Source organism: Apus apus, chromosome 2 (genome assembly GCF_020740795.1).
Source record: "Apus apus isolate bApuApu2 chromosome 2, bApuApu2.pri.cur, whole genome shotgun sequence".
Classification (NCBI taxonomy): domain Eukaryota; kingdom Metazoa; phylum Chordata; class Aves; order Apodiformes; family Apodidae; genus Apus; species Apus apus.
Window position 1 is genome coordinate 138500190 of NC_067283.1, and position 18449 is coordinate 138518638.

General features: G+C 38.3%; 1 protein-coding gene across 1 annotated transcript in view; it reads right to left on the reverse strand.

Annotated features, from left to right (window-relative positions):
• Positions 1 to 504: 504 nt before the first annotated feature.
• Positions 505 to 18449, reverse strand: part of RSPO2 (R-spondin 2) — a 112902-nt gene continuing 94957 nt past the window's right edge. The window contains exon 5 of the mRNA XM_051610817.1: positions 505 to 2597. Within this exon, the coding sequence (XP_051466777.1) occupies positions 2488 to 2597 (110 nt within the window). The 3' untranslated portion in view covers positions 505 to 2487. The remainder of the gene's footprint in view (positions 2598 to 18449) is intronic.

An 18449-nucleotide genomic window follows, 5' to 3' on the forward strand; every position in this document is an offset into this window, starting at 1 on the left:
ATGATCTTACAAAAAGCCCAATGCTATGAATACATGGATAGGATAACCATGTAAATGCAGGTTAAAAACAGATGTACAAACAGGACAAAGAAGAAACTACACGAGAGGACTAGCTACTTAGGGATGAGTTTCTTTTATCTACACTCTGAAGGAAACACTGCATATAAAGGTGGCTGAGACAAGAGAAACCCATGCATATCTAATATACAGTGCCTTTTCAAACATTGAATTGTTTTGGTTGGAAAAGATGTTTAAGATCATCAAGTCCAACAATCAACCTAGCACTTCCAAGTCCACCACTAAATCATGTCCCTAAGCACCACATCTACATGATTGTTGTGCACATTTAGTAGGTATCAATAAAATAGCTCTTTGGAAACCCCTCAAACTTTCCACTCCACACTTTCTCCATTTCTTCTTTGTGTATGCTATTCCAAAGGAATACACTCTTAGAATGAAAAAGGACCAAAAATTTTTTACTTAAAAGCTTGTGACATCATTTTATTGTATTTTGTAGCATTCTTTCCATGACATGCCTAATACAGTATTTGTAACCACTACTAAAATGATTGTATGAGGGCATTCACTGCACTTACAGCCAAATTTGATAACCAATAAGCAAACAGGCAGCTACAGTTCTTATTGTCTATTTTTTTTTTTTTTTAAGTGAGCATTTAATGTCTAAAATAGCAGCCCAGGATCAGATCTTATTTTCCTTCAGTTTATTACATTCTAGTTAAATATGAACATATTCTAAATGAAAGATGGTGAAAACCTCATGCTTAAGTGGAAGTCCACAAGGAGTTTCATGGAACATTTACATGTGCCTAACTACTGCACATTTTTGTAGCAACATTTGTCCTACCTAAACCCAGATATATTTGTGCTTATAGACACTTTCTTTCCCTAGTTTATTTGTAAAGTATATAACCCATAAAACTAAAACTGAGATTTGTGGGATTTTTCTAGAGTATATGTTAATAAGAATTTTGTCTTTTTGAAGTCTGGTTCTGGGGTCTGTTTTAGCTTTCCTTGCTTTGTGTCAGTCATATACAAATTTAAGTCCCAGAACTGGAATAACTTCTCTAAGTTAAAATTAATTGTAGCCGTTTTAGCATGGTCTTTTCTCAGCAAGTATTAAAAAAATCTCCTTAAATGTAAACCCAGTAATGCTAGATTACCTAATTACACATCCTGAGCTGTTTTAACTTCCTACACTGAAAATTCTCTCCACCTCTCCCAAAAAATTCCTCAAAACAAACATCAGATGCAGATTAAATTTGCTAAACTTCTACAAATAACTTACAATACAGGAACATTGACTGCAGATTGCTATAGTTTTGACTGACTGCACTTACATAGCTTTTTCTTTTGTTTCTTCCCTATTCAAGTATTTGTTTTCTGTATCTGACTGGATCAGAAATCAAACACTGTGCATTCTATTAAAAAAAACCCTACACATACAATATTAGATATCAAGAATGTTCCATATAATTTCTCTCCTGACACTAAAAACATCCATCATCATTGTGCCTTTTCTTAAAAGAGGTACATTTCTTCTTCTGAGACAAAATACACGGGCTGAGATAGGAGTACAGAATAGCAGAAGAGACTTGTGGTTTACTAGTCTGGCAAGTATGCTTCAGACCTGACACTTGATTGTGAGGGTCAATACAAGGTAGTTTAGCCATTTGAATGTGTTTTCCAAATGAGAAAAATAGTTTGTAACTATTGAGAAATATGAGAAGTTACTTAAAACACAGTAAAAAGTAAACATTTAGTGGATTATTTTAAAGTATATTATTAGAACCAACAGGACATAACTTTCAACATGTATAAAGTATTATACATAAAAATGCATAGATGTACAGTAAATATGTTCATTTATATGTAGACAGAGTAATATGTACACACAGGGTCTGTTGTACTTCTGGAACTCTAGGCAGTGGTTCCTGCAGTATATTGTCTTAAAGCAGTTTTATTATACAACTGTTCCAACGTAGCAGGGGCTGAGAACAACGTACATTAAGTAAGTAAGTCATATCCATTTACTCTTAAAATGTACAAATATAGGAAACAAAGGCCATATATGCAATAGTACCTAAACCTCCAAGACTTCCTTTTTTATTATTTAAATATGCACAAGTCCGCCTAATGGTGATGTAGAGGTTTCTTTCCCGCTTCCCTTCCATGTCAACATGTTGACTGAGCACTCAGGACAAATCTGTCACACACTTCAGAGCCACTTTTCACTGATTCAACTCAGTGTGCTCCTGATCTTGAAGTCTTCAGGTCAAAATTGAGAGGAAAAAAATAAAATAAAAACAATATAAATAAACCAAGCAAGTTTGTGGGCTTTTCTTTTTTTTCACAAGGTATTTGCCACCAATACTGTCTAAGCAGCTGAACCGTAGTGCATCCATGGGCAGGAGCATATAGCAGCTTTTGTGCACTTTGCAAAAAAATATATTAAAGAAAACCAAGTCTTTACTGGCTTGTTTTATCTGTTGCTAAAAAGATGCTGTGCTGCTTCTGAGCCCTTTCCATCAAATTCTTTTTCTTCTTTTTCTTGTCCTTTGTTTTTGTTGGCCTTCTTCCTAAAAAGAAAAGGAAAAACGATATCAAATGGTCAATTATGTCAAGAATAGAAAGGTGATACTAGACTGCAGTCAAAAAACTCTGTGGCACAGAAATGATCAATGGGGACTGCAAAGGTAATATGCTGGCTAATGAGCTTTGATAACCAGTGAAAACAGAAGTTTTCAATGTGGTACAAGAGGAAACAGGATCATTGACTGTCATCACTTGTCCAAAGGCACAATTTTGCTGTTGTAGGTCCCACTTTCAGCAGGGTAAGTCCAATACATCCATGTTTTCTATGAGAGATTAGGCATCACAACCCATGTATTTGACTGGATATTATCCTACATGCTTTGGCAGAAACAGTGCCACCTATGCAAAGAACTGTTTTTATTGTTTATTAGTGCCTAATTCTCAGAGCATATTACTGTTCAGAAACAAAAATTTCATTACATGCTTCTTGCTATTGCAAGTTCACTGCAAAATAAACAATATCAGGAAATCAGGATCAATGCAGGCAAAAAAAAATCCTCAGCCTCCGGGATGGGGAAGTTTTTCCCTGTTCAGTTCTAATAATAAATTAGTGCCCTTTGATTATCTGAGCAAAGATACCATGGACTGAAAAAAAGCTAGCTACAAAGGCCCTCATTCAGCAATTAATATCTTTTAAGTATACGTTTCAATTATATCAACTCTACTAGGATTCAGGGAGATGACCAAATGCTGTTTGTAGTGAGAACAGTCTCTGTTTTCTTGGCAGTATCAGATACTGACACATGTGATCAATGGTAAAAAAAAATAAGGTTATTAAACTCTAGATATGCCAACTTTGTAAACTTTCAGGATGACTAACTTAAGAAGACAGTAGAAGGAAATTTAAGTAGCAGATGACACAAAAATGTGAAAATGCATTTTTCAACTACAATGTCAGTGCATTATTAATTGCGAGAAATATTTGCCAGTCTGACTTGGTCTTACTACCATATCATTTTTCAACTAAAAAGCCTCAAACCAGTAAGAAACATTTTTCTCTAGTTGATAATAACATTGAATAAATGTGACTTAAAAAATATAAAAAAAAATTATTCATTAAAAACGTTGGGGTTTATAATTGAAATTACATATTTCTAACATATCCAGGTTACTATTCTGTAGGAATTATCAGAGTACATATAAATAAAATAGGGTAGGGCATTAAGGTAATGAGCATGAGTTTTGTTCATATTAAAATCATAAGGGTCCTGGGAGTTTACTTCTGCTTCTTATTAAAGTCTGGCATTAATACTACTCTGGCATCTTGCCATTTTTAAATCCACTTAATCCTACACAGTTAAACCTCAGTCCAACCAATCATTAATCAAAGAGGCTTTTACATTAAAACTCTTTAGTAACACTGTACCTAATGACCAGGCACACCTAATGAGGTCAGAGGGAAGGAACACTTGACACAAAGTGGAACTGCAACAAGATGGCTTCAATTACAGAAATTTCCATATCAAAATTTTGTTATGGGATTCTACCAGTTGGTATATGGTCAGATATCAGAACTGGGATGAATGTATAGTCGAACACTGTCATCTATCTTGCACTTTAAGTATTCTGAATATTTTAACTCACAGCTTTGAAATGCTTATTAAGGAAGGAGTAGATGTGGGAAAACAATCTGACATGAGTGACAACACTGTTCATCAGAAGAACAGTAGAAACACTTTGAGCTTTACTGCAGTTTCACTACCCTGTTTGCTCAGTGATCTTACTTTTTTCACTGTATAGACCGATTAATAAAACAAATATAAACTCCAGTCAGAGTCACATCGTTTTCTCTACAGTCTCCTCCACAGAACTAGAGTAAATGCTTGCTGTAAATTTAAGGTAGTGAAAGATTCTATTATTTTTCCTCTGAAAATTCTGACATGCACAGATAAAACTACTCAAGATTCACTTGGTATCTCTTTCAGTCTTACAAAGTAGCTACTGTAAATCAAGCATCAACTCAAACTCCCAGCATGCTCTCCATGCAATATTCTTAAACCAGAAATTATCTGGACCAGATTTCAGTGTTTTGACATGTCACCAAGCAACAAACACATTAAAGTGCTTCTGCTGCTCTGCATGATCCATCTCTGTACCTGCTTTTGCCCCATGGCACACTGAAGCCAAATAACTTTCCTTTACATGTGCCATGGAGTAGCAACCTGTGTGAGGGTATCAACAGGTATCAACTGTTGATACCTGGTAGCTTGTTAACCTCTTAGTAAGCTCTTTGGCATCTCACCATATTTCCAAATGTTCAGTTGTACAGAGTAAGTTTCATTATTCTCAGGACAATACTAAACCACACAGAGAAAATCCAAATGAATGAATCCTGAATTCCAACTGTCATTTTAACCAGAATGCTGAATATAAAAGGTATTTATTGGCTAACCATCAGTTCCCATATTGCTACTAGAACACAACAGAGACTAGAGATTATCGAGAAAGAAGTAACTATAAAGACTAAAGAGTTCAAAGGAATCAGAACTTTTATTAAATTCAGATTTCAATTGCAGTGCTTGTTTTGCCAGCAGAAGCACAGTGAACAGAAGCAACTTCTGAATATCTTGCTACAGATGTATTTTGAAGAACCCGATGTTTTTGATGCAGAAAGTAGATCCTCAAAGAGAATCCAGCAGACAAACTCTCCCAGTTCCCCAGCTGGAGGGCAGTGGGGTGAGGATGGCTGGTGGAGGAGGTGCTTCCCTGAGAATGGGATGGCAGTGGCTCCTCCAGCTTCATGTGGAGAACCTCATCCACAGGGGGCCTTGCATGGCCTCCCTCACACCTTGCCACACTCTGGAGCACAGGAGCCCTGAACCCAAGCCCCTCTCTCCATGGGAAGCAGCAGGGCTTGGCTTTGCCAGTGCAGTTGAAAAGTAGTGGAACTAGTAGCAGTGTATTATAGTCCAGAACCTGCAGTTGCACTTAGAAGGAAATTCCTGGCTGAAGCCAACAAGGAGGAAAAGCAAAAGGAAGCTCTCTCTCTAGAGAGTTTTTACCACTATCAATAACAGGTTATAATATAACTGCACATGACAGAAAGTGACAGTATCTGAAATATTAAGCCTTATCCACCTAGTCTATAAACCCCTCCTGACTGGAAACAACACCCAAGTGAGCAAATCGTCCGGCTCACTCTTTAGGCAACATTACATCCTTCCGAGTGGTAACTCGCCTGCTTGTCACCCGGCAGACAGCCACACATCTGGCTTCTCCTTTCCAAGGTACAGTCTTCCACATCAAGTCTAATCGTCAATATTTACTTTATGATTGCAGACAATCTATTTTTTAAAGCCTTTAGTGTTAACAGCAATGGAAGAAAATACAAATAATTCATGCAAACAACAGGATATCTGAGCACTGTTCAGGCTACTGTGTTCCTATTTTAATTTTTATTATATTTTGCTTTGCATGCCAACTATCTAACTTTTCCTTGAAGAACATTTTTTATCTCTGACGGTCTAAAAAAGGGCTCCTCAGTTTTTATTATCAGGGTCAGCTCTGAACATAATTTACAGAACTTGTTTAATACTTTGTAAAGTCTTGTGTATACAGTGAAATGTATAGGGCCTAAGGAAGATCTGGCATTTAGCTGGATTTGGTGTTCAATTATCTAGCAAATAAAAGCCCTCAAAGCTTATCTATCATTCTGTATCTCATATTTCCACACACGTTATTTAACAGAAGCAAGATTGGCAAAGCCATTAATTCAAAACTTTTATTGTAATGTTATAAAATTCAGTTTTGCTATTTGCTTTATAAATTATCAATGAATAAGCCCTCATTGTCTAAGCAACTTATCTCAATGGTTGGTATCTTAACAGTGCTACTCATTAAACTTTTGTTTGGACCACTTGGTTCTGACAGGTAGATGGGCAACTAAGACGCTATGCAAAAAAACATTATCATTAGCTAACGATGTACCACAACTTCTATGATCACATACAGGTATTGGTGCAATACCATGCAGCTAACAATGCAATGCCGACATTAATTCCTGAAAAAATATAATTTATGCTAATATACACAGCAACTGTCCGTACACCAGAGAGTAACAGCTACGAAAATAACTATTTAACTTAGCTCTTGCTGGATTTTCTTCCTTTTTTGTTGTTTTTGTACCATTTTATCAGTATTGCTCCTACAGCTGCTGCATACTGGTATATTAGAGATCTGTGCTCAGTTGTCTGGTTTGTCTCTTGCCCTGAGGTGAAAGGTGTATGGAAATTCTGCATGTTCCTTCTGGATGGACCCACCTAGTCAACTAAGAATATACCTTATCTAGTTCAGAAGAAGACTTCATCACTTTCTGTCAGCTGCAAAGGCACCTTTCTCCAGAAAGAGTTTGGGCAGCAGATTCCCAACACTCAGGGCACTCTTGTTTCTTCAGAACTAAAATTCAGCAAATGTATTCACAGGGACTCCGAGCCACATTACTGGAGATGCTTGTCTCAGAAGGACAGCACCATTTCAGTATCTGAATTGCCCTTCATCTGCTGTATAAATACTATCATATGTACTGCTCTTCTAACAAAACATGTCCATTCTAGTTTCAGTAGACAGAGCAAACACAATTTACACCCACACGAGGGCAGCAAGGATTTAAATTTAAAACATTTAATATAGCGGCGTGGGGGGAAAGCAGCACCTATCTGTAGCTTTATTTCATTCCTCCCAAAAAAAATGTTTCAGTGTTCTTGCACACAAATTATTATTTTAGAGATATCAGAACGTTTAATACTCCCTTCTTTATTTAAAATATTTTTATATCCTATTGATGATTACTGAATAATGGAATTTACAAGTGTCTGCCTGGTTGCCTTCTCTAGATTTTCACATACAGAATTTCCAATGCTGGCAGCAAAGTCACAATTGTGTCCTGGGACAACAACAGGCCTTGGTAAATACTCCTTCTAATTATTTCCTCCCTTTCATTTGTCTTTTTAGGAGCTAAGTGTTGCACATTTGTACATTGTTCTACAGCTGCAGTTCTATCATGGACCCCACGTGTGGCAGCATCTCATCCTTGGGGGAAGCTAGAAAAGTTATTACACTCAAATCATATTACTGAAGGATGGCAGACACCAGGGAGCTAATGACAGCAGTGTAAAGATTATAGAGATATTTGATGATTACCCAGTCAGATCAACTCAAAAGAAAGATGGCAGATGTAAGCTTCTGGAGGAGCCCTCTCTGGCAGGACTTCTGTCCTGCACAGACCCACAAATAGCTCATCATTTACTCCCCACTTGCACCACACATCAAACTACACATAAACAGTGATGGCAAAAATCCAACAACCAAGCAAACAAAGGATTCCATCCAGAAATTATTCCCCAGAAGTAACTTATTTCCCAGGGCCTTCAGTAGGTTAAAAATTTTGGATACTAAAACTGCCAGAGAAAAGCAAAAATTGTTAAGAAATCTTATAAACACACAGTCAATGAAAGAAAAAGATTCCCCACTGCTACAAAGTCAACCTCTCCCTAAAGAACGTTTTACAAACCAAGGCTGACAAGCAGCCCACAGGAAGAGGACTCAAAGAGCTTTTTCATAACTTAGCAATCCACATGCCACGGGCACCTCTACCAACGTTACCTGCTACCAAATTCACAACAGCTTTCCTAAACTCGTGTGCAGCAGATTTTTTAACAAATTTAGGCTGGAATTGGCTATGCTCAGTGTGTGCTACTGAAGGAATAGGACTTAGGGGAAATCAGCCAAAGTCAAATAGCTTTTTTGGACAGGGAGTGAAAGATGCTGGGACTTAGATGGTGACACTGGAAAATAAGTAAGAAGGTGGAGGAGATAGGAAAAAAGGGTCGAGTGTCAGAAACCAGTTCCTCCTTTTCCTGTGTGAGTTTCTGATGCCATTTTAAGTCCTGTGAACACATATTTGCCTCTAAAGACAACAGAAGGGATGGTATGTTCACAGAGAGTACACCACCTGCCACAACACCATTTCAAATCCCCAAATACCAGAATTTAAAAAGATGAGTTAATTCATGTTTGCAAAGCACTGAAGCACAGTGTTAATGGACACCATAGAGAAACTATTAATTATTTTAGCATTCTCTGTTCATTATCAAGGGTTGAATAATGTTGAGCAAATGAGGGCTTAGAAAAAATACTGAATAAAATGGAAAAAAATATACCATAATTATAGACTTTGTCACAACTGATAGAAGGGAGGACCAAATGAAGACACTTCTGCTTTGAAGTGCTTGAGTTTGCTTTGAAGTGCTTGAGTTTGCAAGCTTGTAGATCTTTTGTACTTTTTGGTTCAATAGTAATAGCTACTGTTATAAATTATATGTATTTCTGGCCTACTGAAATTAATAAAAGACTAACAATATTAGTTCTGTTATGTAAATTCACAGTTTTACATTTTTCACACACTCTGGTCTATTTGACGTCAGCATTCTTGATGAAAAATTACAGAAAAGTCTGTCTTGAGTAAACCTTCTAATGCACTACCCTGGTAGTGCAGAGCTAACCTGCATGATATTTTATTCAGTTCCTGACAGTCAGAATTCTGATATTTTATTTTCAACTTAATAATTTCACAACTTTGATTAAATTATAACATCCCAACCAACACTTAACATTCCATATACTTGGTGTTTGTATACAGAAGGCATCAGATACTGAGATGAAAGCTAATTTAACAGTATCAAAGAATCAACTAAAAAGAAACACCAAATTATCCCAAGTTTCCATATCTTAATCCCACTACCTTTTTTTGTTTAGACACATTCATCAAGAAAGTAAGGAGTTTACTATTTAAGATAGAAATAAGTTAGGTACTCTCTCCCAAAGGACTCATCTATTTTTCATCTAGCCTGAATACAAACTAACTAAGCAATACTAAAATCTGATATTCTTTCCTTCTGGACAATATTGAGTATCATCAGACATTGTCATCTGTTCAAGAAATACTGATTCCTCCACAAAGAATGGAATTTACATGTCACAGTCCACTGAGATTCAGTGGTTTCTCCTCAACTTTAGGGCAAATTCACTGGGAAGAGTTATCTTACATCGCTGAAATGCAATGCATTTCCCACAGTGCAGTTTTCCAACGTACACAGTAGATGGCAGTGAAATATGTACTGAAAACTGCCTTCCACTTCTATCATTTCAAAGAACATAAGCCATTCTATTTATTAATTAATATAAAAAGTGCAAAAAATTAAAATTCGCACATATCGACTCAGAGGAGAAGGAAAAAGCACACTAGGGAAAAAGAAAAACTAGCAAACTCAAGGTGACACGGGAACTCTTAGAAAACTGTGATAGAAGTCCTATGTTTAACTGAATACATAGATGTTTAAATGTTGGGTTCTATTGTCCTTTCAGTCACAGTTGTATAAACTGGTGGGTCTCAATTGCAGCCAAAATGTTTATCTAACGTAGATGCACCTCAGAACTCAAATGATATGAATACCAGTGGCATACAGGGTCCTCCCTACTTTTATCTTAGTCACCACCATGTCAGATCAGATGCTGCACAGGCAGAGCCAAGCATAATATGTCCAATGACAGTTTGGGATGGCTTATTTTCCTTCCTTTTGCAGTGCAATATGAAATAAATTTCAAAATAATATAAATTTTATACACAGTCAAGTGTATACATACAGCTATAAATATTTTTTAACTCTATAGGCAACAATTATTGCTAAAAACTAATTCACTTTGATCTTCTCTATGTTTCACTGGATCCTAACATGACTTAAAACTCTCTTTTTCCAGTTTTTCAAAACAGATTTTCTGTTCTCTTCCATTTCTCCTTTTTCTAGCCAATTTAATTAACTTTATTTCTATCTCATATAGGAAATAGAAAACAAGTTCTACTGAGACAATATTTATTTGTAGCACCTGTGAAGTTTAATTTTGTACTGGAAATCATATTTTGTTCAATTAAGGGTTTCTTACAGAGAGAGATTATACTGGGAAGTTTATATGTTTTTAGAGATATTTTTTTTTCTTCTATGAAATACTATTTGGTTGTGAAGAGTTTGTCTTTTTTAATTCCCTTCAGGAATTTTGGTCAAGAGCTGAGGAACGATTTTGTGCCAGGACCTTTTTCTTTTTTTCTTTTTTTTCATTTTTTCTTTTTTTTTTAACTGAAACTGCTAAAAAATAGTTTTAATTATCACTCTTCCCTCTCTTCAAGTAATGCACAGGTAATCTTATTGAAGTCAGTAAGAAAAGCAGCTAAATTGAACACCAAACAATGGAATAAAGTACAATCCAGCAAGAAGACTCCTACTGAATAACAACTGGAAGTGAAGATCAATGTATGATTTCTAATAACATGATGTAAAATTATCTCTCAGTCTGCTCATCAGGAGTGGTGTACCATAACAATGGCAGCACCTGCATTGCTCACAGATATTAATTTGGTTTATGCTCAAGAAGGTGCTGAAACAGAAGGTATTCATACTGCATACCTATATTTGATCAGGTTAGTCTCTGTTTATCCACAATTACACCAGTTATCCTGGGTGCACTTCTTTCTCTTCAGACATTTGTCTGGTGCAGTGGGATGAAGCACGTGTGCTTCCTTTCTTCACCAAACCGACAATCAGAACTTCTCCATCCATTTGCTATCTGAACTAGGGTCATGATGGAGTCGCTGTCTTGGTCTTCTAATTAGCATGTTGCCGTTTTTGATATTCCCCCCCTGCTGATGCAGTGCAACACACTCTTTATACCTAATGATCTACACTTAGCTTTCAGGACTTCCCCTTGACCTGTACATCGCACACACTATGAACACAGACCTCTCCATGGAAATTCTACACCTGCGTTACTAAATAAAACAGTGTAGGAGAATGTCCCCAAATGCTACACCTTGATTATCTGTCATGTTGGACCTGGGACAACCCCTGCTCTTCTCAGGGTGACAGGACAGGCCAGGGCTGCTCCGACAGGCATGTCCTGGGCTCGGGAGCTCTAAGCAGAGCAATACGGATGTGGACCAACCTGTGGCATGCAATGCAGTGCCAGGTAACACCCCAGCATGTTTAGATAACTACAATAGAGATAGTCACCATCTTTGAGCTGTGGTTAGACAGGACTTAATAGAAATCCTGAGTTGGATGGCTTTATCCCTAAATGTATTCCAGTAGCTTTTCCACTAGCTTAAAGAGAAGCATTTTCCCAGGACTGCTTATGAGGACCTAACACTCATTTGCATGCCAGGCTGGTTTATGCTGTAACCAATTAACTCCTAATCACAAAATCATAGCATCATAGAACGGTTAAGGTTGGAAGGGACCTTAAAGATCATCAAGTACCAACACCCCTGCCATTCTTCCCCCAGCCTGTATTTGTGTCTGGGGTTGCACTGACCCAGGTGCAGGACCTTGCACTTGGCCTTGTTGAACTTCATGAGGTTAACACTGGCCCACCTCTCCAGCCTGTCAAGGTCCCTCTGGATGGCCTCCCTTCCCTCTTGGGTGTCAACAACACCACACAGCTTGGTATCAGCAAACTTGCTGAGGATACACTCAATCCCACTGTCCATGTCTCCAACAAAGATGTTAAACAGCACTGGTCCCAATACTGACCCCTGAGGGACACCACTCATCACCTGCCTCCACCTCCACATTTAGCCATTGACCACAATTCTCTGGGTGCAGCCATCCAACCAATCTCTTATCCACTGAGTGGTCCATCTGTCAAATCCATGCCTTGTCAGTTTGGAGACCAGGATGTCATGTGGGACAGTGTCAAACGCCTTGCACAAACCCAGGTAGATGACGTCAGTTGCTCTGCCACCATCCACCATCTCTGTAGCCTGGCTGTAGAAGGCCACCAGATTGGTCAGGCATGACTTGCCCTTAGTGAAGCCACGCTGGGTGTCACCAATCACCTCTTTATTTTCCATGCACCATAGCAGACTTTCCAGGAGGATCTGCTCCATGACCTTGCCAGACACAGAGGTGAGACTGACTGGCCTGTAGTTCGCTGTAGTTAAAAATAAGGGGCTCTGTTCCCTTTTTTTCAATCAGTGGGAACCTCACCAGACTATCATGACCTCTCAAATACGATGGACAGAGGCTTAGCAATTCCATCCACCAGCTCCCTCAGGACCCACAGGTGAATCCCATCAGGTCCCACAGATTTACGCACCTTCAGGTTCTTTAGATGGTCATGAACCTGCTCTACTCCTACAGTGGGGGGTAATTCACTCTCCCAGTCCCTGCTTTCACCTGTTGTGGCCTTTGTGCTGAGGTTGGAGCACTTGCCAGAGAAGACTGAAGCAAAGAACCTCAGCCTTGTCAATATCCTGTGTTGCTACCTTGCCCGTTTCCTTCAGGAGAGGGCCTACACTCTCCTTGGATGTCCTTTTCTCCCCAGCATACCTAAAGAAGCTTTTCTTATTGCTTTTAACATCCCTGGCAAGATTTAATTCTAGCAGGGATTTGGATCTCCTCACCTGATCCCTGGCTGCTTGGACAACCTCTCTGTAATCTTCCCAGGATACCTGCCCTAGCTTCCACCCCCCGTATGCTTCCTTCTTCAGTTTGAGCTTTTCTAGGAGCTGCTTACTCTTCCATGCTGGCCTCTTGGAGTTTCTACTTGACTTCCTCTTAGTTGGGATGCAACGCTCTTGGGCCTGGAGAAGGTGATCCTTAAATATCAGCCAGCTCTCATGGGCCCCTCTACCCTCCAGGATGTTATCCCTAGACACTCTCTCGAGCAGATCCCTGAAGAGGCTGAAAACTGCCCTTCTGGAGGCAAGGGTAGTAAGCTTGCTGTGAGCCCTCCTTGCTGCCCTAAGGATCTTGAACTCCACCATTTCATGGTCACTACAACCTAAGCTGCCCTTGAGCTTAACATCCCTCACCAGCCCTTCCTCGTTGGTGAGGACAAGATCCAGCACAGCATCTCTCCTTGCTGGTTCCTTGATTACTTAGAAAAAGAAGTTACCATCCTTGCACTCCAGGAACCTCCTGGGTTGTTTGCGTTTAGCAGAGTTGTTCTTCCAACAGATGTCAGGGTGGTTGAGGTCTCCCATGAGGACCATGGCTTGTGAATATAAAGCTGCTCCTATCCGTCTATTTAGTGCCTCATCTATCATTTAGCTACAAGAAGCTTATTCACTATGAGAAGCTGGAGAAAGGGCACTTTTCACCCTAAATCTTAGTAGTTTCCCAATAGTCACACACTAGCTTTTCATGGATATTCAAATTAATACTGCACAGACGTTTATAAAAAAAAAAATAAATTATAAATACAGTATCCAATACGGCACTTCACCTTGCTAAAGTTTTTGTTTGTGTTAAACCACTGTCACAACTTTAGAAACAGCTTCATGGCCCATGGAACTTTTTTGGAAGTCTGTAGTTTATATGGAGTCAACTTTACAATAAAGTTTAGAACGTAAAATCATTTGAGTGGGTTCTCTTAACTATGATCTGGACCAGCCTTCGAAGCTCTGCTGTTAACTTAGGAAGAGGGTAGCATGAGGAGTTCTGCAAGGAAATGGCAAGGCATCAGGGTGACAGTCTCTCCATAACTTGGTCATTTTGCACCTAAGCCCGGCTGCTGCCTCCGTGGGAAGTGGCAGCACAGCTCTCCCAGCATGTTGATGATCTTTCTTTTTCCACTGCAAACATGCCAGGGAGAGAGCACCTTGGAAAGGAAAAGCTGGCCTAACTGGTGAGTTTCAGCACTCCAGGGCAAAACACAGTTCCCTCCCTACCCCAGAACCAGTCTTCAAACAGGAACACAACTACCATACGCTCATTAGAACATACACAGTGTGTGTAACTTCTTTGGTTCTAATGGAGACTTATTCAGACAAAAATACCAGACACCGACTGTTTCATGCTGCCTGACAGATTTGGCCTGGAAAATGAAAGAAGGAAAAGTTGTATGACCATCAGCTGTTTGCATTATTGTCTTTTTTTTATTTAATAAAGAAGTACCAGTAACCCTATTTTAATTTTCAGGCACCTAGAGCTTTGCTGTAGCCCTGGCTCCTGGCCTGGCCCTGTTTCTGGCACACAGACAGTGTTTCTGGAATCCATCTCAAACTCTGGATCATGAAACTGTAAAAACATTAATCATTCATTTAAAACTACTGAATGAAATTTCTTCAGACTTCCTCCTGGACTTTTTTCTGAGGGTTTGAGCAATGTTTGGTTCAACTCTGCATAAATCTCGCCACAGGAAAGCTCTGCACACCCATCCCCACAAAACTCCCCACAAGCAGCTCTTTAAATGCCCCCACGTTGCTGTGAAGTGTTAACTAAATTATTTTGACCAGCTGGCATTTGTGGCTTGAACACAAGCTGGCTGAGGACAGCAGGCAATATTAGTAAATCAGGATCAAGGACCTAAGATAAAATGATCTTAAAATTACTTCTTTTTGGCTTTCTCCAAACTAACGCATAAACCGATCATGGGACCACTTAACTTTTCCCCCAAGGCACTAAACTGGTGTATAGCACTCATTTATTTCTTTTTCCCTAGAAAAATAAATTTTCTTAAGGTATCGTGAGCCTTTAAAAATATGATAGTTAATGAGTTTCAGTGAATGAGTTGTAAAATATTTAATAGCTTTTTTTGGTATTCTCAATGTTGAGTTACCAATAGGCATTTTCTCCCTTTTTTAATGTTAATCAGAATACAGTGTAAAAGAGCTAAAAGCATAAAATTCAATCTTATATGCTTGGAGATTTTCAAAGTGAAAGAGTGACATAGGAAGGAAATAAATTAGGTGGTTTCAAAGTTACAGTTATTTAAAAGTTCTCCGTACAGAAGAAGTTCATATAGAAACAAACAATTTATGCTGTACTTTCTTTGAATTATGCTCTACAGCTTTTCCAAATAAATTCAAGTCTGCATGTAACAGCAGTATTAGACATAACGTGTCCTAAACTAAATTTTACTGCAGATGCACATGGGAGCATAGTAAGGATAAACCACATGCCAAATAACCTGTGATTTCTCCAAGTTTATTATTAGATTTAATAACCTAAAGTGTCTCATTTGTCTTGAAGCCAACTGAATCAGTTCTGATCTGAGGTTCACTGCATCAAGATTGTCTCAGACCTGCATATCTTTTCAAAGTCTGTAGATAAAATAATAAATACCTAGATAGGAAAATTAGATAATGTCTCTTTCAGAATGCTTTATTCTCATATGCTGTTGAGGCTAACAACTTGTTGCAGAGCTATGTCCAATCTGGATCCAAAGACAAGAGGAGACGGAGGACCCACCACTTCCTCTGGTAACTGTCCTAGCAGTTATTGATCTCACTGCCAGACATATATGCCAAATTCCTAACTTAAATTTTAATATCTAGCTATTATTTATTATTATGCTTTTCTAGCCTAGATTAGACTTTTTCTCTTTATGTGTTGTAGATAAATTTCTGCTCATCATCCTTCTGGTAAGTTAAACATATAGCAGGCTTTGTGTACCTTTCTTTAAAGTTTATTTTGTAGCCCTCAAATACAGTTTTTGCTCTTATCTGCACAGTTTCCAACTGAACTATCTGTTCAGCTTTCCAATATCTTCTATATGGGTCAGAGTTCTGCTAATACATAGGATAAATTGATTTATTGTGCTTTTCCCTTATTACCAAAGTTATACAGTCAAGAACTGCATTTGAATTTTTTCTCAGCATTGTAGTGGACTCATGTGATTTCTTCTGAGAAACACTGCTTTTTAGATGCCACTCCTCATCCTTCAAGTATGCATTCATTGTTCTAAAACTCTTTGCTCCTACAGGATAACTTCACATTTAACTAAATTAAAACATCTTGTTTGAATGCGGGCACTTTACAAAGCAACCTGGATTTTCTTTATGTTTACTCTAGCATATTATTTACCATTATCCTCAGATAGTTTATTTAAAAAAAAAAAAAAAAGAAAGTTTATATAATTGACTGAAACAAATAGCAATGCTACAGAACTGTATTAAGGTAATCTCCACTTCTTCCTAGGCATTGGGCCAGCATGTGTTTTAATTTTATTTTTTGGCAAAGAGAAGAAAAGTTTATAGACCTATAAATGTCCCCAGCCTGAACATTTTCAAGTATGGTCCCTAGTCCTGCACGTGACTTTTGTGATGCTCCTGTTCATTTCTACCACTGCAAATATTAATGCAAAAGGAACTGATTTTGCAGAAGTTTTCAACATAGGAATATAAAGGCTTAACCCTCACACAAAGAAATTTTACTTTGAAAAGAATTCTATTAGGTTAAACTTACCTGCTGATGGTGGGACAAAAACAAACAAGCAAAACCTACCTTGAGATGGACCTAACCATATGATTCGAACAAATTTTACATCAAAAGCTGCCAAAAGGAAATAACAAAATGGGATCTACCAGGGGAGTGCCATAGACTTGTCATTCACCTTCCCTATAAAAACGTATGTCTAGGAAGAGCCACGAGAAGCCTGAATGGAGTGTTATTTCCAGAATGAAACCAATGTTACTGCAGTACGGGATCCAGCTGGAGCAGTGGAGAACATTTTTGCCCCAGCTGTTCCTCAGTGCCCACCACCTGGCAATTACCTGGCACAGGTCTGCAGAGGACATACAAACAACTGCTAACGCAGGGCAGCACAAGGCCAAGCCTGCAGGAAAGCTGGCTGCCCTCCTTGGTGCTGCAGGACACCCAGCAGAGCATGCAGGGCTTCAGGAGAAGCACACACATGTCCTTCCCCACAAAACACAGCTGCAGGAACACCAGCAGTGGGGCAGCACTGGCTTCACCTATAGCAACCATGCAGAACTACAAAAAAGATTTGAAAACTATTTTACCAAACTGAAGTATGCTTTTGACAGTAAATTTATCCATTAACTGTTTCACATGCTTAAACAGATTGAATAATGAATATGTATTTCAACCCTAAGAGCATCAGTGTTTAAACATGTCATATTTAAAACCATGTATTTTTTATATTTAGCATGGACATGAAGAACAATGAAAATACTTTTTGCCCCTCCCAGAGGTAAGAGACATGGATTTGCTGGGGGAACTAATGGTCTGCTGCATCTCTGCTACACCAGTCTGTTGCTGCAGCCACTCTCAGCATCATGAGGGCTTCTTTCCCCTCATACACACAGCAGCTGGATACAGCCTTGGCATCACATGATGTGAGCAGCAGTATAACATGGTAGCTAACAATATAAGTGGAGTGGACAAATTGGGTTCCCTTCTTATTCTGATGTACATCTGCAAGAAAGACAGCACTATCATCTCCACCACCAGTTTAAATAACCAGTCTAAACTAAACTGGAAACTAAAGTGTTCAGTTTTTTCCTTCATAAAATATTTTCAAGTATATCTACACTGATAAACTAGAAGAAAAATGTATGGATGCTTTAAGAAAAGGAAAAAGAATATATGAAATAAACACAGCATGTAGCTTAAAGCTTTTACTTGCCATAAAAGGCTTTTCCTGACTGCAAGTTACAGATGTACTTAAAAAACAGATGTACATCAAAGACTGGTGATTAGAAGCACAGAGAGAAGTAATTATCAGGTTTTTTTTTTTTCAAAAAAGAAATTATTTATTCTAATACCAATAAAACCTTAGTACGTACAGAATTATTCCATGGGTTTAATTAACCATATGAAAAATATAAATGTATATGCTATTCCTGCTCCACATCACATTCTTAAGGCTAATTTGGGTGAGCTTCTGATGGATATGAGATCTTGGCTTCATTATTTTGTGACAGTATTAGCTTAAAGACATTACATAAGTGAAATTGTTCAAGATCTATTAATGTTTTGTTTAGAAGTGTCTCATACTAATAACTCTTGGTGGGCCAGAGGTATATACAACAGTAGATATGA